Source organism: Oncorhynchus tshawytscha, linkage group LG22 (assembly GCF_018296145.1).
Source record: "Oncorhynchus tshawytscha isolate Ot180627B linkage group LG22, Otsh_v2.0, whole genome shotgun sequence".
In the NCBI taxonomy this organism is placed as follows: domain Eukaryota; kingdom Metazoa; phylum Chordata; class Actinopteri; order Salmoniformes; family Salmonidae; genus Oncorhynchus; species Oncorhynchus tshawytscha.
Genome location: NC_056450.1, coordinates 27738142 through 27762560, shown reverse-complemented (window position 1 = coordinate 27762560; position 24419 = coordinate 27738142). Strand labels below are relative to the sequence as shown.

Below are 24419 nucleotides of genomic sequence, written 5' to 3'. Positions count from 1 at the left end.
CAAAAGTAACAGTCAGTATCTGGTGTGGCCACCAGCTGCATTAAGTACTGCAGTGCATATCCTCCTCATGGACTGCACCAGATTTGCCCGTTCTTGCTGTGACATGTTACCCCACTCTTCCACCAACGCACCTGCAAGTTCCCGAACATTTATGGGGGAATGGCCCTAGCCCTCACTCTCCGATCCAACCGGTCCCAGACTTGCTCAATGGGATTGAGATCCGGGCTCTTCGCTGGCCATGGCAGAACACTGACATTCCTGTCTTGCAGGAAATCACATACAGAATGAGCAATTTGGCTGGTGGCATTGTCATGCTGGAGGGTCATGTCAGGATGAGCCTACAGGAAGGGTACCACATGAGGGAGGAGGATGTCTTCCCTGTAACGCACAGCGTTGAGATCGCCTGCAATGACAACAAGCTCAGTCTGATGATGCTGTGACACACCGCCCCAGACCATGACCAACCCTCCACCTCCAAATCGATCCTGCTCCAGAGTACAGGCCTCGGTGTAACGATCATTCCTTCGACGATAAACGCGAATCCGACCATCACCCCTGATGAGACAAATCCGCGACTCATCAGTGAAGAGCACTTTTTTTGCCAGTCCTGTCTGGTCCAGCGACAGTGGGTTTGTGCCCATAGGCGATAAAGGTCATGTCTGGTGAGGACCTGCCTTTCAATAGGCCTGCAAGCCCTCAGTCAGAGCCTCTCTATGCCTATTGCGGACAGTCTGTGCACTGATGGAGGGATTGTGCGTTCCTGGTGTAACTCAGGCAGTTGTTGTTGCCATCCTGTACTTGTCCCGCAGGTGTGATGTTCGGATGTACCAATCCTGTGCAGGTGTTGTTACACGTGTTCTGCCAATGCGAGGATGATCAGCTGATCATCCTGTAGCCCTGTCTTAGGCGTCTCACAGTACGGACATTGAAATGTATTGCCCTGGCCACATCTGCAGTCCTCATGCCTCCTTGCAGCATGCCTAAGGCACGTTCACACAGATGAGCAGGGACCCTGGGCATTTTTATTTTGGTGTTTTTCAGAGTCAGTAGAAAGGCCTCTTTAGTGACCTACGTTTTCATAACTGTGACCCTAATTTCCTACCGTCTGTAAGCTGTTAGTGTTTTAACGACCGTTCCACAGGTGCATGTTCATTAATTGTTTATGGTTCATTGAACAAGCATGGGAAACAGTGTTTAAACCCTTTACAATGTAGATCTGTGAAGTTATTTGGATATTTATGAAAGAATGGGTCCTGCAGAGTGTATTACTGTGACAAATATTTGTCTGCTTAATCAAATAACATATAGTTCAGACACCCACACATAACCCACAAAACATGACATTAGCGTTGTCTTCGGGTGGAACTCCCTTCCATCTCCAATTACTCAAACAAACAGCAAAATTACCTATTGTGTCATTTCACAATAGGAACTGTGAAATGACACATAGACAAACACACTCTATCACACTCTAATACACACAATCTACATAATTATTTTTATTTGTATTATTCTTATATGGTTGTATAAAAAAAAATGTGTGTTACTGTTCTTGTTTGTCTGTGTATCCGTGTTTTGTAGTATTTGTGTGGACCCCAGATAGAATAGCTGCTGTTTCGGGCAAAAGCTAATGGGGATCCAAGTAAACCAAACCAAACATAAAGTATACTTAAACACAAACGTACACGCGCGCACACACACACACACACTTTCCCAAAATGATTCTCACTGTCATCACCTATCTCCACATTCCTCCCCAGTCCCTGCCAAAACCCTTCCCCTCCTCTCTCCAGTCTGTCTGTCTACCTCTCCTCATGATATTTCAGCCCAGTCTGCTCAGCCAAGGTCATGGGCACCAGGAATTCACTCTTCAAAGTGTGTGTGTGTGTGTTTCAGTGTCCTCACTTCCCACAAACAGTCTCATCCCTCTGAAGCTGCGACCCATAGCATACACTCTGCTTCCTGTCTCTTTGACTGACTTCCTCCCCAGAGATACTTAATGCTGCTCTTTCAGATGAAACCAAAGCATTATGATTTATTCCACTTGTTCATTGCCAGAGAGCCAATGCACACACCTCAAACATGTAATACACAGAAACAAAGAAACACACACACCATGGCACTGTAAAACATCAGGATGCTCATCTCATCCTTTTTTCTCTGTCTGTTATTGGGAAGACTTGGTGTCGTCAGCTGTGCTGTCTGTGTATAGATGTTTTCTGTTCTTTAGATAGGACAGAAAGGTATTAGACTGTCTGAGTGGAGACTTAACTCTTTTCTCTGCTTGAGTGGTCAGCATAGGAAGAGCAGGGCAGGAAAGGTCTGGATTAACCATTGTGTGTGTGTGTGTGTGTGTGTGTGTGTGTGTGTGTGTGTGTGTGTGTGTGTGTGTGTGTGTGTGTGTGTGTGTGTGTGTGTGTGTGTGTTTGGTGGTCAGGGGACAGGACAGGTCAGTAAGGGATCTGGATTAGCCGTTGCTCTGCAGGGTTGAGAGAAGGCTTGGAAACAGAGTTGTTTCCACAGAAACCTTATCTGGTGTCCTGCAGACAGGGAGGGGAGGGGTGGGGGTGCTAGGGGTCACAGGGGGTCGCCAGGCAGATGGAGGAACCATAGGAAATGACCTTGTGGACAGGAAGAGAGGGATCCCTATCATGAGGAGGGACAGTGGCTGGAGTCTTCCTAGGCGCGATACCACACACACACAAATGCATGTCTGTATGCTCAACAAAATACCTTACAAGTGAAGCTTTCTTAAAGATTGAATAATGTGTTCAGTACCATTGTAAATGCTGTCAGTATCTTGTAGAAGTAGCAGATGTAAGTAGAATGATGGATTATTATGTCTGGCCTGGTTCTCTGTGGCTGTGGACATGGTTTCTGTCTGGCCTGGTTTTCTGTATATGTGGACATGGTTTTTGTCTGTCCTGGTTCTCTGTGGCTGTGGACATGGTTTTTGTCTGTCCTGGTTCTCTGTGGCTGTGCACATGGTTTGTTATGTCTTCCAATTGGCGCATTCATTGCCTCCTCTCCCCTGTAACTATTCCCCAGGTCGTTGCTATAAATGAGAATGTTCTCATGTGTTCTCAATCAACTCACTTGGTAAAATAAGTGTTAAATAAATAAATACAAATGTCTGGCCTGGTTCTCTGTGGCTGTGGATATGATTTGTTATGTCTGGCCTGGTTGTTTAAACTTCCTATTCCTACCATTGGCCCTCTCTTCATTGTCTCAGCACAGGGAGGTGCTGACCTATCACACGGTGATAACACCAACCACTCGCTGTGACCATGGACCATACACCAACAATAGATTTGTTGATATTTGGTATTTTATTAGGATCCCCATTAGCTGTTGCGAAAGCAGCAGCTACTCTTCCTGGGGTCCACACAGAACATGAGACATGACATAATACAGAACATTAATAGACCAGAACAGCTCAAGGACAGAAAAAAGGCACACATATCTTACAGTTGAAGTGGGAAGTTTACATACACCTTAGCCAAATACATTTAAACTCCATTTTTCACAATTCCTGACATTTAATCCTAATAAAAAATCCATGTCTTAGGTCAGTTAGGATCATCACTTCATATCATATTTTAAGAATGTGAAATGTCAGAATAATAGTAGAGAGTGATTTATTTCAGCTTTTGTTTCTTTCATCACATTCCCAGTGGGTCAGAAGTTTACATACACTCAATTAGTATTTGGTAGCATTGCCTTTAAATTGTTTAACTTGGGTCAAACGTTTTGGGTAGCCTTCCACAAGCTTCCCACAATAAGTTGGATGAATTTTGACCCATTCCCCTTGACAGAGCTGGTGTAACTGAGTCAGGTTTGTAGGCCTCCTTGCTCGCACACGCTTTTTCAGTTCTGCCCACTCATTTTCTATGGGATTGAGGTCAGGACTTTGTGATGGCCACTCCAATACCTTGACTTTGTTGTCCTTTAAGCCATTTTGCCACAACTTTGGAAGTATGCTTGGGGTCATTGTCCATTTGGAAGACCTATTTGCGACCAAGCTTAACTTCCTGACTGATGTCTCGAGATGTTACTTCAATATATCCACATACATTTTCCTCATGATGCCATCTATTTTGTGAAGGGCACCAGTCCCTCCTGCAGCAAAGCACCCCCACAACATGATGCTGCCACCTCCGTGCTTCATGGTTGGGATGGTGTTTGTCATGCCCTGGCCATAGAGAGGCTTTTATTCTCTATTTTGGTTAGGCCAGGGTGTGACTAGGGTGGGCATTCTAGTTTTTTTATTTCTATGTTTTCTATTTCTTTGTTTTTGGCCGAGTGTGGTTCCCAATCAGAGGCAGCTGTCTATCGTTGTCTCTGATTGGGAATCATACTTAGGTAGCCTTTTTCCCACCTGTGTTTTGTGGGTAGTTATTTTCTGTTTAGTGTCTGCACCTGACAGAACTGTTTCGGTTTTTCACTTTGTTATTTTGTTTGAGTGTTTTTGTGAAATAAATTATCATGAACACTTACCACGCTGCGCTTTGGCCCATGCCTTCCGACGAGAGTCGTTACAGTGTTCTTCGGCTTGCAAGCCTTCCCCTTTTTCCTCCAAACATAACGATGGTCATTAGTTTTCATAACGATGGCCATAACGATGGCCAAACAGTTCTATTTTTGTTTCATCAGACCAGAGGACATTTCGTCAAAAAGTACGATCTTTGTCCCCATGTGCAGTTGTAAACCGTAGTCTGGCTTTTTTAAGGCGGTTTTGGAGCGGTGGCTTCTTCCTTGCTGAGCAGCCTTTCAGGTTATTTCGATATAGGACTCGTTTTACTGTGGATATAGATACTTTTGTACCTGTTTCCCCCAGCATCTTCACAAGGTCCTTTGCTGTTGTTCTGGGATTGATTTGCACTTTTCACATCAAAGTACGTTCATCTCTCGGAGACAGAATGCAGAATGCCTTCCTGAGCGGTATGACGGCTGCGTGGTCTCATGTTGTTGGAATTGTTGGAAAAATTACTTATGCCATGCACAAAGTAGATGTCTTAACCGACTTGCCAAAACTATAGTTTGTTAACAAGAAAATTTGTGTTGCGGTTGAAAAACCAAGTTTTAATGACTCCAACCTAAGTGTATGTAAAATTCCGTCTTCAACTGTTTATTTCAATACAACACACAAAATATCTAGTTCAAATAGGGGAGAGGTGTTGTGCTGTGCGGTGTTGGTTTACAGTTTTTTTTTAACCAGGCTTGCTGTTCATGTGAGCAATATGAGATGGAACAGAGTTCCATGAAATAATTGCTCTATATAATATTGTACACTTTCTTGAATTTGTTCTGGATTTGGGGACTGTGAAAAAACCCTTGCAGGACTTGCTTTTTGGAGTGTGCTGTCAAAGAATCTCTTCACTACGGACAAACCTCTCCCCATTTTTTCAACCATTGAATCTATATGTTTTGACCATGACTGTTTACATCATGTAACACCAAGTAATTTAGTCTCCTCAACTTGTTCACCAGCCACACAATGCATTACCAGATTCAGCTGAGGTCTAGAACATAGGGAATGATTTGTACCAAAAACAATGCTCTTAGTTTTAGAAATGTTCAGGGCTAGTTTATTACTGACCACCCATTCCAAAACAGACTGTAACATTTTTTAAAGAGTTTCAGGGACTTCATTAGCTGTGATTGCTAATGCATATATGGTTGAATCATTAGCCTACATGGACACACATGCTTTGTTTAATGCCAGTGGCAGAACATTGGTAAAAAAAATAGAAAAGAGTAGAGGGCCTAGAGAGCTGCCATGCGGTACACCACACCTTACATGTTTGACATTAGAGAAGCTTCCATAGACCAACCACACCATGACCACAGACCATGCTGCCCACAGTCATGTTAACAACTCACTGACCATCGATCTCACTCACCATATACTGGCGCGAGACTGGACCACTGAGCTATAAAAGATGGCCGACCATGGTTTTCAACGTATTCTACTCATGTTCACATACGCAGATTCATGGACCGTCTATATCCGGGTTGCATCTGGTTTACCCTGACAAACTGACAAATGCACTAGCACTCAGTCCACACAGAAAGTAGCGTGAGCAGCGATGATGTCATCACATCATTCAAAAACATGACAGACATTGGATGAATATACAATTGTGATGGCTGGATGATTTGTGCTCAAAGATGTTGACTAAATGGTCTTATTAGGAATTTTCAAATCTCACTTCTCTATGAGGCCGTCTATGGGAATTGTCTTTCTGGAGGGTACTTTGACTAAAGAGGACTTCTTCTCTGGTTTCAGGACTCTCCCACTAACAAGCTACTGTATGCCAAGGAGATCCCGGAATACAAGAAGAGGGTACAGTGCTATTACAAACAGATCCATGAGATGGCGCCCCTGAGTGAGCAGGAGATGAACGCCCACTTGGCCGAGGAGTCACGGGTGAGAGAGGGGTGGCAGATCGATAAAAGTATTAATTAATTGATTGATAGATGTAATTTGTTAGCCTTGGTGGCGGACTGTCTCTGCATTTAACCGTGCTACAACATTGAATCTGTATCTGTCTATTGCTTTTTGAGACGACTAAGTTTGAAGGATTGATATTGTGACGAAACGCTCACTCTGTTTTCCGTTTCGCAGAAATACAGAAATGAGTTCAACACCAACCTGGCCTTGACGGAGATCTACAAATACGCCAAGAAATACAGGAACCAGGTAACATCCCACTACCACTGACCTGGATTAGCTGTTTGACACATTTAAAATGGCCCCACCTCCAGCCTTATCACCAGACTTTATTCCAGATGGAATTAAGAGAGAGAGAGAACATATTGGAAAGAATTAACAAAAAAAACAGAGCAAACTAGAATGCTATTTGGCCCCAAACAAAGAGAGTACACAGTGGCAGAATACCTAACCACTGTGACTGACCCAAATTTAAGGGATGTACAGACTCAGTGAGGTTAGCCTTGCTATTGAGAAAGGCCGCAGTAGGCAGACCTGGCTCTCAAGAGAAGACAGGCTATGTGCACACTGCCCACAAAATGAGGTGGAACCTGAGCTGCACTTCCTAATCTCGTGCCAAATGTATGACCATATTAGAGACACATATTTCCCTCAGATTACACAGATCCTTTAACTATTTGCACATCATTACAACACTGTATATAGACATAATATGTAATTTGAAATGTCTTATTCTTTTGGAACTTCTGTGAGTAATGTTTACTGTACATTTTTATTGTTTATTTCAATTTTGTTGTTATCTACTTCACTTGCTTTTGCAATGGTAGCATATGTTTCCCATGCCAATAAAGCCATTGAATTGAGAGAGAGAGAGAGAGAGAGAGAGAGAGAGAGAGAGAGAAAAAAACAGGGCATGAAGCGTCAGTACAGGAGATCACGTGTCCTTAAAGATCAAATCAAATTGCATTTGTCACATGCGCCGAATACAACAGGTGTAGTAGACCTTACAGTGAAATGCTTACTCATAAGCCCTTAACCAACCCAGGAGATCCAAAATATCCCTCCACACCGACAGCATATGGAGCGGCAGGTAGCCTAGTGGTTAGAGCATTGGGACAGTAACCAAAAAGTTGCTGGATCGAACCCCTGAGCTGACAAGGTAAAAATCTGTCATTCTGCCCCTGAACAAGACAAGGCTTGTTCCCCGGTAGGCCGTCATTGTAAATAAGAACTTGTTCTTAACTAACTTGCCCAGTTAAATAAATGTAAAAATATATATATAAAGACCTGAACTATTTTCTCTTAAACCTCCTCAACCAAATACATAGCCAACAGCACAGGGCTTGTGACACCCTCTTCTCAACTCTCCACCACCACAACCCTTACCTTTACCTCACAATACCTCATCATCAACCACCCCTATCGGGTAAATGAGATCCCCCCCCCACACACACACACCCCTACTGTTCCATGGAGTGGTTGAGACATTGATTGTGTGTTAATGGAGGGCCCTCATCATAACAGTGTTTAGCTGTTCACTGCCATTCTACTGTACCAGCAGACACTAGGGGTTCAGAGGTTTCCCTGGGACTCTCTATGAATCACCCCTGATTACACATTCTCTCACTCAGCCCTCTCGCTGGGCACACGCTGCCAGTAACACCCACTGAACGCATGACAACTATCAGGCTTGAAAGGCAGCGCAGATGTTGGTTTTGTAAATAGTTTGTGAACAGGAAAGGCTTTTTGTGGGGGAGAGGCATGCGTGAAGGCTGAAGAACTGCTGAAGTACTCTCTTTCTCTGTCCTGGCAGGTGGTTGAGTTTCTGTCCTATGCTGTAGAATGCATGATCGCTTGAGGGCTACTGAAAGTAGTCTTTCTCTCTTTATATTTCTCTTTCTCTCACTCGTTATCTATCTCTCCAGCTCTCATTCTCTAACTGTGGGTAGATACTTTTTTTAAAGGTTTTTGCCTTTGTCTGAACTTTTTTTTCTCTCTCTCTCTCTCTCTCACTCACTCTCTCTCTCTCTCTCGGTCAGGTGGTGAGTGCTCTGGAGTCCAACCCCACAGCGAAGCGTACTCAGCTGCACCACAAGTTTGAGCAGGTCATTGCTCTGGTGGAGGACAACATCTATGAGTGCAGCAGTGAGGCCTGAGTCTCCCTCCACCCAGCCTCCACCCCAGACCATTCCCCCAGGCTGCCTCTGCCCTAGCTGGGGTACAGGATCTAGAAATCCCCCTGTCTATCTTCCCTCCAAATATCCCTTCTGTCTATAGAGTTTATAGAGCCCAAAGACAAGAAGGAACTCTTTGCTTTAAGAAATATTTTGCTTTAAGACTGGAAGAGATGGCAGCTTGAGATTTACTGTACCACCTCAACCCAAGACTGCCTCAGAAACCTGATTGGGAGCACTGTACCATGGATTAAGAAATGTCCTAAGAAACGTACCTTGGACTAAGCATATGTTGAGATACTGAGGAATTGAAACCCACGTCCTTTATATCAAGTGCAGAATCTCTGGATTATGTCTTTGTCTGGGTGAGGGTTGACTCTTCTACTCACACTTGGATATCAACCCAATCTGGCTTCTTGCCTGTTCACACTCACTCTGGTTTCACACTTCTTTGACCTGAAGCATAGTGGAGTTAGAGATGGAGGCACTGGGAGATGGGCCTTATTCTGGATGATGTCACAGCCTCTGGGACCTGGAGCCCCGGTGGCCATCTTACGCACTGACCCCCTTCTGTTGGAGGATGAGCCAATGATGCACTGTACTGTATTGTAAATGTCCATAGCAATATTTATAGATCTGTTCTAATGTTTTCTGAGTGGCCTGTTCAATGATATGTGAATGAGAAACTCTTCCCATCTTCTTACAACCTGCACTGTTCTCAGGTTTGATTGGTGGAAATGGCAAAGAACTCCAACGGTGCTTTGAACTACAAGTCCCAATGTGCTTTGCAGGTTGGTGATGGGTTCCGGAGGACTAGAGTAGTATTGAGAGGATTTATTAGCTGATGTTTCATGTGCCACAGACCTGTTTGCAAAGAGACTGGACTATGTTGGATCAGATGGAGTGTAGTTCAATGGGAAGAATTACATGTGATGTGTTTATGTGAAGGCAGGTTGATCTGTTTTGTGACTGAGAATGAAGGTAGATTATGACCAAGAGGGACATTTAGAGTAAAACTATGACCTTCAGTTAATCAGAGGGACAACTGTCTGACTTGACCGTACTTGTGATGCCAAAATGACAATTGTCAGAGTTTGTGAAAATAAATGCTACTACAGAGCTATAATACGGTAAAAATGTTGACATTTTTGTTTCGTACCAGTATTAAAATGTCTGTTTTCATCAATACCTATGTAAACCACAGGGCAGTGATGGAGTGTTTTGTTAGTGCTTTGTTGACTGGTTGTGCATGTCACCCAACAACCCAATGGGCATCTGGACTCTTTCAGAAACGCTGGTCCTGTAAATGCTCCCCTATGAGTGAGACATGTATGAAAAAGAAAGTTCACATTTTTATTGCAGGATATTTAACAACTTTATTTCCATGACACATGTGCCATCCTTTTCTTTACAGTATAAACACTAGTCTCCAGAGCTTTTTACACACACACACACGCGCACGCACGCAGATGGCTTCTCCCTGCAGAGTTTCTTTGCGGGTCCATCTGTTGACACTCAGAGCCTAGGGTTAAGAGCTAACCAGCTCGGCCTCATCATGATGGTGCCCTGGTTGGCAAAGATGTACCAAGCCACGATGGCATAGGGCACCCAGCATATCAGAAATGTGATGCCCATGGCAATCACCATACGGGTCACTTCCTTCTCTGCCCTCTGAGTGGCCTGAACGAATGGACACACACACATGTGTTTTGACATGAGTCCTAACTGGAGATGTAGTAGTCCTGTGTGTTTACTGGTCTTTAGTGACCGTGTTTGTCCTTGTCCCATGCGGACGCTGCAGAGCAGAAGGCCGTAGCAGAAGCCGATGATGACCAGAGGGATGTAGAAGTGAACACTGCGTACCCTGTGGGATGGAAATATATACACACACACACATGCACCCGCACACCTCATTTAAAGAATATGATATGTATTATAAAGAAGAATTGCCCCTGAGATCTACCAGCCATCAGCCCATTCCCATTTCTTAAGGTGATGTTTAAGGTAAGACTAGTAGGAAATGCTTTTTGGAGGGTATTTAGAGGGTGATCTACCTGGACCTGCAACACAATGGAGGCACAGCACAGGGGAGAGCCATGATCCAGGTGAAGGCCACACCCACAATGGCGGGCCACTCATTGAAGCGGTAGTTGGTCATTGGTTTACAAACCACGATATAACGCTCAATGGAAAATAACACCAGAGACCAAAGGGCGATTTCCTCTGAGACACACAGCAAGTCAGAAACACATACTCAGTATACATGCTCATGTGCAGAAAATATTTAGACAAACTATTCTGAATATATTGGACACAGGCAGAAGACTTAAACAGAACAGATGCTACTGTATAGCTGAAGTACATAGGGTACAGTAAGTGACTTACAGTGATATTGGCAAATCTACTTTTTCATGCATTTATATGATCTCAACCAGCAGCTTGCACCTGCAGCTACTGGAACAATTGATGTGATAACAGCTGTACTTCAACACAAAGCTTCAGATATTCTGTAAGGTCTATACATCTGCTGTTATTAAAGACATCCTCCTGTCACCTCAGTCACAGAAAACATGTGTAAATGAGGTGTAAAAATGCACATATCATAAGGTCCTGGGCTTTATTTAAGTCTGCACTGTCTTCTTTAGAAGAAAGGTATGCTGGGGGTGTGGGTGCTATTCAAATGATTCTAAATACATGGGTGGTCTTGATATTCGGGGAACAAAAATCTTCGACACCGGACTTTAAAGTCATTGAGCTCAAGGTACATTGAGGTTGCACCTGGCGAAAGCCAGCCAGGCACCCCTTTAGGGAAAAGTTACTCAACCACAGATCCAGGATCAGATTCCCCTAGCCTAATCCCAACCATTATGGAAACAAAAATATCTTACCCTGTGGCTCGTGGCAACTACTACCTACACCTCACCCAGAGGTCTACCATGTCTTACCTCCCAACTACTACCTACACCTCACCCAGAGGTCTACCATGTCTTACCTCCCAACTACTACCTACACTTCACCCAAAGGTCCACCATGTCTTACCTCCCAACTACTACCTACACCTCACCCAGAGGTCTACCATGTCTTACCTCCCAACTACTACCTACACCTCACCCAGAGGTCTACCATGTCTTACCTCCCAACTACTACCTACACCTCACCCAGAGGTCCACCATGTCTTACCTCCCAACTACTACCTACACTTCACCCAAAGGTCCACCATGTCTTACCTCCCAACTACTACCTACACCTCACCCAGAGGTCTACCATGTCTTACCTCCCAACTACTACCTACACCTCACCCAGAGGTCTACCAAGTCTTACCTCCCAACTACTACCTACACCTCACCCAGATGTCTACCATGTCTTACCTCCCAACTACTACCTACACCTCGCCCAGAGGTCCACCATGTCTTACCTCCCAACTACTACCTACACTTCACCCAGAGGTTCACCATGTCTTACCTCACAACTACTACCTACACCTCACCCAAAGGTCCACCATGTCTTACCTCCCAACTACTACCTACACCTCACCCAGAGGTCCACCATATCTTACCTCCCAACTACTACCTACACCTCACCCAGAGGTCTACCATGTCTTACCTCCCAACTACTACCTACACTTCACCCAGAGGTCCACCATGTCTTACCTCCCAACTACAGCCTAGGGCTCCACCATCACCATGTCTTACTTCCCATAGTGGCGAAGAATCCTTCAATGTGCATCTGGTAACGCCCAGGAAGAAGTAGCCCTGTAGGGCCGTGGCGAGGGTCACAGTGAAACCCCCCACCACGGAGAGGTCAGCAACAGCCAAGTTCAACAGGATGTAGTTCAAGGGGGTCCGTAGCGTCTTGTGCTACACCGTGACGTAGAGCGTAAGAAAGTTGATAGGGAAGGCTGTGACAAGAAAGATCATGTATGAAGTAAGGAGAGAGTACTTCCAGGGTGCAGCTAGGTAATACTGAAGGTACTCAAAGGGGCTCTGCACCCCCCCCAGGTTTGTTAGATAAGGGTACGTAGAAGTTTGGGCCCTCTGTGCCGTTCATGACGGAAGCTGTTGGGGTGTGTGTGTGTCTATGTAAGTGTGTATGTTTCTCTACTGGAGTGTGTCTTTCTCTATCCTCGCTAGTATTTTGAGAGAGGAAAAAGAAAGCACGGTCTGTTCTCAGAGTTATGAGAAGCTCTTTCTCGCTGGAGGCCAGGAAGGATGGATGGAGGGGATAGATAGATCCAGGCAATGAGAAGTGGTGTGCGCACCCCCCTCTCTTAGGATTAGGGACATGCATGGACCTCAGCATGGACAGATTTAGGTCACACACACTAATCCATGAGAAGAACATCTAGCGTGAGTATAGTGTGTGTATACTTAAAGGCAGTGTTATACTCTGACGATGTCATCCTCACGAGAGCACATCGTCAACAAGTTTGCTGGAGGCTAAGTCAAAGACCAATGCAACTCAGACTTCTTCTGAAAAAGCACATATGCCAAAAGTAATGCACTAGAGAATCGTGTGTCAGAGATTTGCATTATCCTAGACGCCTAAAGGCTACTGTACCCGTCTGCTTATACAGCCTGACGTGTCAACTTTGTCAAGAGAATAATTTAGCAGGCTTTATAGAAGAGGGAGTGTAAATGTAATTTCCAGAGTGTTCCAACTCATTTGCAGCAGTGGTAATCTAATCCTTAATCACTGAATAATATGAACCTCACTTAGGAAAGGAGCAGAAAACGATTTCTGTTGCACACATATCCTCTCCCTCTCTCACACACACGCAAACACTCATCGGAAAGGTTTTGTCAGGCATATTAATTTTGGTAGCATGGTGCGTAAGCTCACACACAGTAATCCTGTGGTAAGGTGTGGGTCAGTAAGACACCTGGTGTTAGAGCTGTGAAGCTGTCAGACTGCCCGTGGATCGCTGAAAAGAATATCAACACACACCGATGCAAACACACTCAAACACATTCTAACCCTGAATCACACACTCATGCACAAAACAAGTGGAGAATTTGAAACCTTTCATTTAAAAAAAACATTTAACTTTAATAATATAAAAATACAATACATACATACAATACATACAATACTCTTTAAGAATGCTAGAGAGTCAAAGTACACATCATATAACAGCAGCAATAAATACCAGTGAATTAAAACACGTTTTTTTAATAAGTTTTTCTAGACAGAAGAGTTCATTGGTAAATCTGTGTGACCTCATCCTGTTCATTCTATAGGGTTGTTCATCTGAAGATTCACTTTTGCTGCGGACTATAATGATCTTCATAATCCCATCCCTGAAATAACGTCCATGAGGTTTTTGGCCTGCCATCATATGGGCGGAACATTACTCAGAAGAGCAAGAGTGAAACTGAAGATGTGAATAATAGTGAGATGGATGAATTGATTCTAGACCAGTTTGGGGAGGTCAGTTGGGTTCATCGATGGGCCGACGGCAGTAGGGACAGCAGTTGTGCTGAAGCACAAGCAGCTCATAGTCTTCACTGTGGAACATCTAGAGGAAGCACATCAGAGAAGACAGGAAGCATAGGTCAGAGAACACAGAGCAGAGCAGGGATTCTCTAAGGAAGGTAGCAGAGGCCAGTAACACAACATCTAGCACTGCCAATAGCAACATTTTATCCAAATCTAACTCCTGGTAAAGGAAACACTGCAGAAAGTTAAAATAAGTGAAAGATTAAGGGTAGAAGAGAGATTCTGCCAGAGGGCCATGGAGAGCCAAGGTGTGTGTGAGGGTAGTGTATCATGTTTTAAAATATTAAAATATGTTTTTTTAATAAGTTTTTCTAGACAGAAGAGTTCATTGGTAAATCTGTGTGACCTCATCCTGTTCATTCTATAGGGTTGTTCATCATGTTTTAAAGATTAGAATCATTTTTCGCCTCTTAAGCACCTGGGGGTGAGTGAGTGCGTGATTGGGGTGAGTGAGTGCGTGATAGGGGTGAGTGAGTGCATGATAGGGGTGAGTGAGTGCATGATTGGGGAGAGTGAGTGCGTGATAGGGGTGATTGAGTGAGTGATAGGAGTGAGTGAGGGCGTGATAGGGGTGAGTGTGTGTGTGATAGCGACGAGTGTGTGTGTGTGTGTTAGGTGTGAGGGGGGCATGAAGCGCAATGCTGTGTGTGTGTGTATTCCATCTATTCAGTACCTGGAAGCAGGAGGGGCACATGGTGATGCTGACATCAGGCAATAAGGAACGGTAGTACTCCCACTGCAGGGGTTTGGGCCAGCGCTTAATCAGGACATCCCTCCTGCTCATAGACCTCAGCACGGAGCGACTCACCACCACCGGGACAAAGTCAGAGCCCCCCTGCTGTTAAGGAGATACACACGGGTTCACATATTAGAATACACACAGGTTCACATATTAGAATACACACATACTGACCCCTTTCATTTCTACTCTCCCTTTAGTTTCACCTCCCTCCTTCTCCCACTATATCCTCCCGATCCTCACCTCAAAGCTGAGTTTGGCCATGAAGGGGTCCTCCTCTGTGTCTTCTGTGCCATCATCCAGCTTCAGAGACTGGGACTCTGATACAGTTAAAGAAGCTGCTCCTCTCACATCCTCCCTTTCATACCCACCCCATCACTTCTGCTCATCGTTCTCTGCTCTCACACACACACTCACGACGTACGGTGCATTAGGAAAGTATTCAGACCCCTTGACTTTTCCACATTTTGTTACGTCACATTTTGTTACGTCACAACCTTAATCTAAAATGTATTCAATTGTTGTTTTTTTCCCTTCATCAATCTACACACACACACACACACACACACACACACACACACACACACACACACACACACACACACACACACACACACACACACACACACACACACACACACACACACACACACACACACACACAATATACCCTACATTGACAAAGCAAAAATTGTTTAAAATTTGTGTGTGCAAATGTATTAAAAACTCAAATTAAATATCACATTTACATACGTTTTCAGACCGTTTACTCAGTACTTTGTTGAAGCACCTTTGGAAGTGATTACAGCCTCCTGTCTTCTTGGGTAGAACGCTACAAGCTTGACACACCTGTATTTGAGGAGTTTCTCCCATTCCTCTCTGCAGATCCTCTCAAGCTCTGCCAGGTTGGATGGGGAGCGTCGCTGCACAGCTATTTTCAGGTCTCTTCTGAAATGTTCGATCAGGTTCAAGTCCGGGCTCTGGCTGGGCCACTCAAGGACATTCCGAGACTTGTCCCGAAGCCACTCCTGCGTTTTATTGGCTGTGTGCTTATGGTCGTTGTCCTGTTGGAATATGAACCTTTACCTCAGTCGGAGGTCCTGAGCGCTCTGGAGCAGGTTTTCATCAAGGATCTCTAAGTACTTCACTCCGTTCATCTTTCCCTCGATCTTGACTAGTCTCCCAGTCCCTGCCACTGAAAAACATCCCCACAGCATGATAATGCCACCACCATGCTTCACCGTAGGGATGGTGCCAGGTTTCCTGCAGACGTGACACTTGGCATTCAGGCCAAAGAGTTCAATCTTGGTTTCATCAGACCAGAGAATCTTGTTTCTCATGGTCTGAGAGTCTTTAGGTGCCTTTCTCCAAAAAGGCAGTTATGTGCCTTTTACTGAGGAGTGACTTCTGTCTGGCCACTCTACCATAAAAGCCTGATTGGTGGGATGCTGCAGAAATGTTTTGGTACCCTTCCCCAGATCTGTGCCTCGACACAATCCTGTCTCGGAGCTCTACAAACAATTCCTTTGACCTCATGGCCTGGTGTTTGCTCCGACATGCACTGTCAACTGTGGGGCCTAATAAAGACAGGTGTCTGCCTTTCCAAATCATGTCCTATCAATTGAATTGAATTCAAGTTGTAGAAACATCTCAAGGATGATCAATGGAAACAGGATGCACCTGAGCTTAATTTCGAGTCGCATAGCAATGGGTCTGAATACTTACGTAAATCAAATGTAAAAAAAAATAAAAAATGTCTGTTTTCGCTTTGTCATGGGGTATTGTGTGTATATTGATGAGTAAATATATATTTAATCCATTTTAGAATTTGGCTGTAACGTAACAAAATGTGGAAAAGGGGAAGGGGTTTGAATACTTTCCGAATGCACTGTATACCAGACTCATGCAGTCACTTTATTCAACCAACATCGGGAAAAACAAAGATACTCTAATTCATATGTCAAAGAGAGCAAGTTACTTTGAAAAACGATATATCCAAACTACTTTGTGATACATTTTTATATCTAAACAGATCCCTCTGCAGTCAGATGTTAACATAATGTGTCATTTAGCCTATTAAACACAAGTGAGAATTAGGCCGGTCTGATGCCAAAACAGAAAGGAAATGGCTGCCTACTTCACCAACATTTTCTTTTTGCAAAAAAAAAGTAGTGAGTAGCTCCATTAGTTAGCGACACCACTACATGGCTATAGTATGTAATTAACTACTGAAAACACTGCCAAGATTTGAATTTAGAACAACTACCACCAAGCTACTGCAACATGTAGAATTACTAGTTACTAGTTGAATAACATATAGTTCACTACTCCCCAACACTGTGTGTCAGCTAATGCAGGTTACTCCCAGGCAGAGATGTCTCTGAGGTGTTAGTGTCATTCTGACAAGAGAGAAGAGCCCCTCTAACTCTACTACATCTAAGATTACTTCAGTTTGACAGCTTAAGGTGCTGGGCAGAATCAGAATCAAGGTGCTGGGCAGAATCAGAATCAAGGTGCTGGGCAGAATCAGAATCAAGGTGCTGGGCAGAATCAGAATCAAGGTGCTGGGCAGAATCAGAATCAAGGTGCTGGTAAGGACACATACTGTGTGTAATGTGTGTCTGTATGGAAACATGTATGAGCACACAACCTTAACATACAGACTATTCACATTAGGTAAAACTGGTCATGAGAAATGCGTAGATGTTAGTGGTGTACACTGCATCAGGTAAAGGATACCCCCACTGCTCATCTCCTGCCAGCGAGCAGCCTTCCTGTCAATGCAAGGGACTTCCAGGTCAATGAGAGACACAGCCTCCTCATCACCGATACCCTTGTCCAGATAGAACTGCACCAGAGGAAGGACCTCTACAGTACAGAGATACAATATTAATAACACACCTCGGAACCAAACATCCACTTACAAAGAGACTGGTGTCAACCTACCGTATGAAGATGCTGAATAGATGAAGGGCTGTTTGCAGTTGATACACACACTGCCCTGGCTGTTCAGCAGGGGGTTGTTGGTGGAGCAGCGGTAACACATGGGGATCAGGTCCTGGGTTACACACATACACACATGTGAAAATACACAAAGTATAAGATACACGCTCCACTAGAACTTTAAAAAAGTAAATATACACACATATACACAGACACGCATGTATGCATTCAAACTCACACCTCATTGTCGTGGTATGGTTTGGAGCGGACGGTAAGGCTGCCCAGATCCATTGACTCCTGGAAGCGAGAGGGAACGTGGAGTTCCTGGAGCTTCTCATAGGCATGTCTGGCTAGTTTAAAAGCTCCCAGGGTTCTGCTCTGCTTGGCCAACGCATAAAGAGTGTTACTGAGACCCATCGTCAAGGGCAACAAGGTGCTACAAGTAGACATTGCCCTTAGCAATAGATCTGGGGTCAGTTTACTCTCTTCAAATTGTACCCTAACTACACTACATGATCAAAGGTATGTGGACACCTGCTCGTCGAACAGCTCATTTCAAAAGGATGGTAATTAATATGGAGTTGGTCCCCTCTTTGCTGCTATAACAGCCTCCACTCTTTTGGGAAGGCTTTCCACTAGACGTTGGAACATTGCTGCGGGGACTTGCTTCCATTCATCCACAAGAGCATTAGTGACATTGGGCAATGATGTTGGGTGATTAGGGCTGGCTCGCAGTCAGCATTCCAATTCATCTCAAAGGTGTTTGATGGAGTTGAGGTCAGGGTTCTGTGCAGGTCAGTCAAGTTCTTCCACACCGATCTTGACAAACCTTTTCTGTATGGACCTTGCTTTGTGCATTGTCATGCTGAAACAGAACAGGGCCTTCCCCAAACTATTTCAACAAAGTTGGAAGCTCAGAATCATCTAGAATGTCATTCTATGCTGTAGTGTTAACGATTCCCTTCACTGGAACTAAAAGGCCCAAACCATGAAAAACAGCCCCAGACCAATATTCCTCCTCCACCAAACTTTACAGTTGGCACTGTGCCTTCTGGCATCATGGGAAAATATAAAGAAATCAGCCAAATTATAGACCTCCACAAGTCTGGTTCATCCTTGGGAGCAATTTCCAAACACCTGAAGGTACCACGTTCATCTGTACAAACAATAGTACGCAACTATAAACACCATGGGCCCACTCAGCCGTCATACCGCTCAGGAAGGAGACGCGTTCTGTCTCCGAGAGATGAACGTACTTTGGTGCGAAAAGTGCAAATCAATCCCAGAACAACAGCAAAGGACCCTGTGAAGATGCGGAGGAAACAGGTACAAAAGTATCAAAATCCACAGTAAAACGAGTCCTATATCGACATAACCTGAAAGGCTGCTCAGCAAGGAAGAAGCCACTGTTCCAAAACCGGTTTGCAACTGCACATGGGGACAAAGTTCGTACTTTTTGGTGAAATGTCCTCTGGTCTGATGAAACAAAAATAGAACTGTTTAGCCATAATGGACCATCGTTATGTTTGGAAGAAAAAGGGGGATGCTTGCAAGCTGAAGAATACCATCCCAACCATGAAGCACGGTTGGCAGCATCATGTTGTGGGGGTGCTTTGCTGCAGGATGGACTGGTGCACTTCACAAAATAGATGGCAGCATGAGGAAAAAGTATGTGGATATATTGAAGCAACATCTCAAGACATCAGTCGGGAAGTTAAAGCTTGGTCGCAAATGGGTCTTCCAAATGGACAATGACCCCAAGCATACTTCCAAAGTTGTGGCAAAATGGCTTAAGGACAACAAAGTCAAGGTATTGGAGTGGCCATCACAAAGCCCTGACCTCATTCCTATAGAAAATGTGTGGGCAGAACTGAAAAAGCGTGTGTGAGCAAGGAGGCCTACAAACCTGACTCAGTTACACCAGCCCTGCCAGGAGGAATGGGCCAAAATGTACCCAAGGAAGCTTGTGGAAGGCTACCCAAAATGTTTGACCCAAGTTAAACAATTTAAAGGCAATGCTACCAAATACTAATTGAGTCATATGTAAACGTCTGACCCACTGGGAATGTGATGAAAGAAAGAAAAGCTGAAATAAATCATTCTCTCTACTATTATTCTGACATTTCACATTCTTAAAATAAAGTGGTGATCCTAACTGACCTAAGACAGGTAATTTGTACTAGGATTAAATGTCAGGAATTGTGAAAAACTGAGTTGAAATGTATTTGGCTAAGGTGTATGTAAACTTCCAACTTCAACTGTATAGTGTATTAGGGTAGGACAGGCCAAAATGAACTTATTGCCTAATGGAAACGTCTTCCGACTCCAGAACAAGAACGGGGACTGGGCACACAATTGGCACTACACATACTCATCAGAGCTGTGTATGTATGTTAAACATAGCCACTGCCAGCAACCACAAGTCCCATTCTCTCTGTTTGGATCTGTGATGGGTACACTGATCCTCTCTAAAATAACTACCTTGGCTTTTCCTTTAAAAGTGCTGTGATTAGAGGAATGTATACTTGTGTGTAAGTGTTTGTGTAATCATCCTTACATGTGTGTGTTTGAGCACAGGAAATTGCTGCCTGTTTGTATTTGTAAGGATTGAGATTGTTGTGCACTGAGGAGCCCTTGGAGAAAGGCAACACCAGGTCAATGACTTGCAGCTGCAGAAGCCCTGTAACTGGGATTCCTCCACTAGCTCCAACAGCTCTCCTCTCTGCTCCTCTAGTCCCAGTATCAGGATTGTTAAAAACTCATCTACTGTTCTGTGATGTATGTGGTGCTTTCCGTGACATTGTGCCACATTATTCCGACCAGAGCCTGCTAAGACCATAAATCCTGGTTCAAACTTTTCCCGAGCGTCACCGTGTGGCCAGAGAGGATTCCAGCTGCAGAGCCCTATTTCTTTCTGGAAGCCTGGTATTTCCTTCCCCATGCTCCTACCCCTTTCTATATATATATATATATGTGCATGTGTGTGTGTGTGTGTGTGTGTGTGTGGGGTAATCAGTGAGTTTGTTTTGGTAAATGAAAATGTGCCTCTTTTTAGCGTCTTCTCTTCCTGCCCATCTCCCTTCACGTGGTCGTGCTGGTCTGTTTCCTCTACCCTGTTTGTTCCCTGGAACCAACTTTCTCTCCCTCTTTTTCCTTAATGTTCTCTCTACCTCACCAGGTAATCAGCCTGTGAACTCTATGAACATTTAAGGTGACATTGGACACATGGATTTGAGCATACTGGTTCCGACCTGTAGGATTACTTTTAACATTGGAAGGATACACTTTGGAGATGCCCAGTGGCACGTCCTTGGTGAGGTTGTGTAGGAGGTATCTGGAGATGTTAAAGAGCGTCTCAGGCATATGGGAGCTAAAGGGTTCATCCTGGAGAAAGGAGAAAAGAGAGAGAGGAGGGAAAGGTAGCAAGAAGGGGGAAGAAGGGAGGCAGAGAAGGATGGGAGAGAGAGAGGGAGAGAGGGAAATAGAGGCAGGTAGATGTAGCAGAAAGGGAGAGGGGATGCAGAGAAAGAGACATGGAATTAGAGGCAGGTAGATGTACCAGGGGGAGGCAGAGAGAGAGAGAGAGAGAGAGAACAAAACAACATCAATCAAATACACACAGCTTTGGGCACCTTTGTAAGAGTCTCAGAGGCACAATGATCCTGTGTCTGTCCCTCCCCCTCTTCTTCTCCATCTCTCTTCTTCTCTCTCCTGCCTTAAACACTAGTCTGAAGATGAAGAATAGCCTGAGCTGTGCCACAGACTCCCTTCACAGCACAGAACACTGCTCTCACAGGGGCTAGGTTCAGAGGCAGGGAGTGTTCATTAGCGAACAGCGCCAGCTAGCTCCCATGGTGTTTGATGGCTCAGCACAGCCAGGTGCCTGGGAGAGTTAAAGTGAGGTATAGAAGGTTCCTGCTCTGGACTCAATCACAGGGATTCCTCACTTCAGGGGTGTGACTAGTACTGTGTGTGTGTGTGTGTGTGTGTGTGTGTGTGTGTGTGTGTGTGTGCGTGCGAGAGAGAGAAAACACAGACAAAGGCCAGGAGTACTGCAGCCACAGCAAACCAGCCTAAAGAGACAGAGTGCTTATAACCAGGCATAGCTTGTTTAGAACCAAGCACTGGCGAGGGGGGTGGCGCTGCTGGTGGGAGGGGTTATCCTGATTAATTAGCAACCAAAGGATTCCAGAAGCATTTCCTATTTCAACTAAGGGACTGAAGGGATTTTTTGCGCTCTACCTTTCTCAACTCTCTCAACCCCGCCTATTCTTAACTTCTTTAATTTTCTGAACTCAACCTTAACTTAGTCTTAACTATACTTACTTGGCTCTACTCTGTCCCTACCTTCAGCTGTGGTGAGCATCTTACTGTGTAACGCTGTATTGAGTGGTAAACATGGTAGAGCTCAGCCAGGTGCTGGAAACGCTTGAACTTCTTCAGCATCTCCTCCTTCCTCTCCTCGTTTTCTGTGACACACACATGCACCCCCCCCACACACACACACACACACACACACATGCACCCACACACCAAAATCAAAATGAACCAGTTACAGTAGGAATTCAGTGGTGATAGTAGTAAGAGGTATATTGTTGTCAGTAGACCTACGTACCCCTAGCGATGTCCAGACACTGCATAGAGAGCATCCAGTAATAATATGCTGCGTCATTGAACCTGCTCTCCACCACGGCATTGTGGGTAAGCTGTTCCAACACCTTCACAGCCTCGCTCTGTCGGCCCGCCTTGTGGAAAGCTGCGGTGGGAGGAGAGAAGGGAGGGAAGAGACTTAATTGCAGCGAGGAAGGGGGAACATTGCAGGCCAGAGCGGAGCTTAACACTGCTTCTATTGCATGGACAATAGAGTTTCAGCCTTATAGGAGCTGACCCCTTTCCCATTATACCCGTTTCATTCTAAGGCTGCCAGAGTTTAACAATATCACAGACACACACTTACACACCAGGGACAATTTGTACTTAATGTATTCGAGACAATGTTTTCCTCATTTTTCACTGGTAACCACAAACAGACATCTTCTAAAACAAACCCACTCCCAAATTTCAAACAGCATGCCACTTAGAAAGCACAACTCCAATAAACATGTGGTCATTTCCATGCAAAAGGACCCATGAGCACCAATATGCGACGTTCATAGGAGCATGCCAGATGTAGGCTTTTTATCGGGAACAGGAGTGGAGAAATATGATTTCTTTCTTTCATCTTGAGAAAATGCAAATGTGCAATTAGGGACTGTGCTGTGTAGACTAACCCTGCAACTTTTTTCAGCGACATAAAAGCTGACAGCATTTCACTTTCAACCACATAAAATATGCATCGAAGACAAACTCAAAAACATGTTGGATCATTTTCACAGCTTTTCATTTCCTTAATACTGATCAACAAACTGATGTCATTTGGAAATCTTGCACGGAAAATCTCCCCATTCCTAAGTGTCTTTGGCATGCGAGAGAAGCAGAAATGAATGAGAAAAATGTACCGATGTCAACTAGATCGTGGATGCTATATTCATTCTATCGACTTATGACATTCTGGTGAGCATGGCTTTATTTAATATTCTAGAGCATCAAGTAATGACAGACAATTATGAATATTATGTATATTTATGCATGCAGGGATGGAAACTCATGAGCGGGATTTCAAAGGTGCAAGTAAACTGATCCTAAATTAGACCTAAACCGGAATATGAGCTATTATCTGGAATACGGTGCGCACGTAAACCTACCCACGAGTCCCCTCTCTTTCTATTTACTGTGACCAGCATCCTGACCCACTGAGCACCGGCCGACACCGGACATCAATGGATGCTGAAAAGTAGTTGAAATTTGGTCAGTCCACCGTGGCCTTGATTTCAACGTCTACAGAGGTAGTTTTCCGGTCCAATCCGGACCAACCTTGATTTCAACGTCCAGATATCTGATGACCGGACCAAATTTGAACCAACTGTTTCACAGTTTTGAACAACACATTACAGTAAGGCACAGTAGGGTTCAGTAAAGAAAAGTACAGTCGAGTTCAGTACAGTACATAGTAGAGCACACTTGAGTACACTATAATGTACTGTACTGAACTATACGCTACTTTACTGAACTATACTCTACTTGACTATGCTGTACTCTACTGTTCTGTGTGGTATTGTACTCTATAGTCCTGTACTTTGATGTCCAAACTTGTTAAACATACTGTCAACATCTATGGATGGCTCAGATTAGGTGCGGTCCAACCCAACAAAATGTGGTCTTGTTTGGTGGTGGCGCTGATTAAAATAATAGCCAGTGTGTAGGATAATACCCAAATATGCAAAGGAGGATATTGCATATTTCTACCTTTGTGTACCTATTTAGGATACATCACCATTTTTTGATAATTTTTTTTTAACCTTTATTTAACCAGGCAAGTCAGTTAAGAACAAATTTTTATTTTCAATGACGGCCTAGGAACAGTGGGTTAACTGCCTGTTCAGGGGCAGAACGACAGATTAGTACCTTGTCAGCTCGGGGGTTTAAACTTGCAACCTTCCGGTTCCTAGTCCAACTCTCTAACCACTAGGCTACCCTGCCGCCCCATGAAGGTAACGACATTCATATCCATAAT

At 44.3% G+C, this 24419-nt stretch overlaps 2 protein-coding genes and 1 pseudogene across 7 annotated transcripts in view; 1 reads left to right on the top strand and 2 right to left on the bottom strand.

Moving 5' to 3' along the window:
* LOC112222240 (plexin-D1-like) overlaps positions 1-9754 on the top strand; it is a 118275-nt gene extending 108521 nt beyond the window's left edge. Inside the window, exons 34-36 of the mRNA XM_042304015.1 lie at positions 6290-6430; positions 6629-6703; positions 8494-9754. Coding sequence (XP_042159949.1) covers positions 6290-6430; positions 6629-6703; positions 8494-8610 — 333 coding nt within the window. The 3' untranslated portion in view covers positions 8611-9754. The remainder of the gene's footprint in view (positions 1-6289; positions 6431-6628; positions 6704-8493) is intronic.
* A 389-nt stretch (positions 9755-10143) lies between these two features.
* Positions 10144-12675, bottom strand: LOC112222239 (annotated as a pseudogene).
* A 973-nt stretch (positions 12676-13648) lies between these two features.
* Positions 13649-24419, bottom strand: part of ift122 (intraflagellar transport 122 homolog (Chlamydomonas)) — a 31626-nt gene continuing 20855 nt past the window's right edge. For 3 of the 6 annotated variants that reach the window (XM_042304013.1, XM_024384954.2, XM_024384958.2), the window contains 9 exons: positions 22422-22562; positions 22154-22275; positions 21090-21190; positions 18047-18212; positions 17810-17921; positions 17603-17731; positions 15107-15183; positions 14798-14962; positions 13649-14143 (listed from right to left, as the gene is read on the bottom strand). In XM_042304013.1, the coding sequence (XP_042159947.1) occupies positions 14057-14143; positions 14798-14962; positions 15107-15183; positions 17603-17731; positions 17810-17921; positions 18047-18212; positions 21090-21190; positions 22154-22275; positions 22422-22562 (1100 nt within the window). In that variant the 3' untranslated portion in view covers positions 13649-14056. Of the gene's footprint in view, positions 14144-14797; positions 14963-15106; positions 15184-16690; positions 17452-17602; positions 17732-17809; positions 17922-18046; positions 18213-21089; positions 21191-22153; positions 22276-22421; positions 22563-24419 lie in introns of those variants that run through there. The other 3 variants (XM_024384955.2, XM_042304012.1, XM_042304014.1) reach the window with 2 other exon arrangements.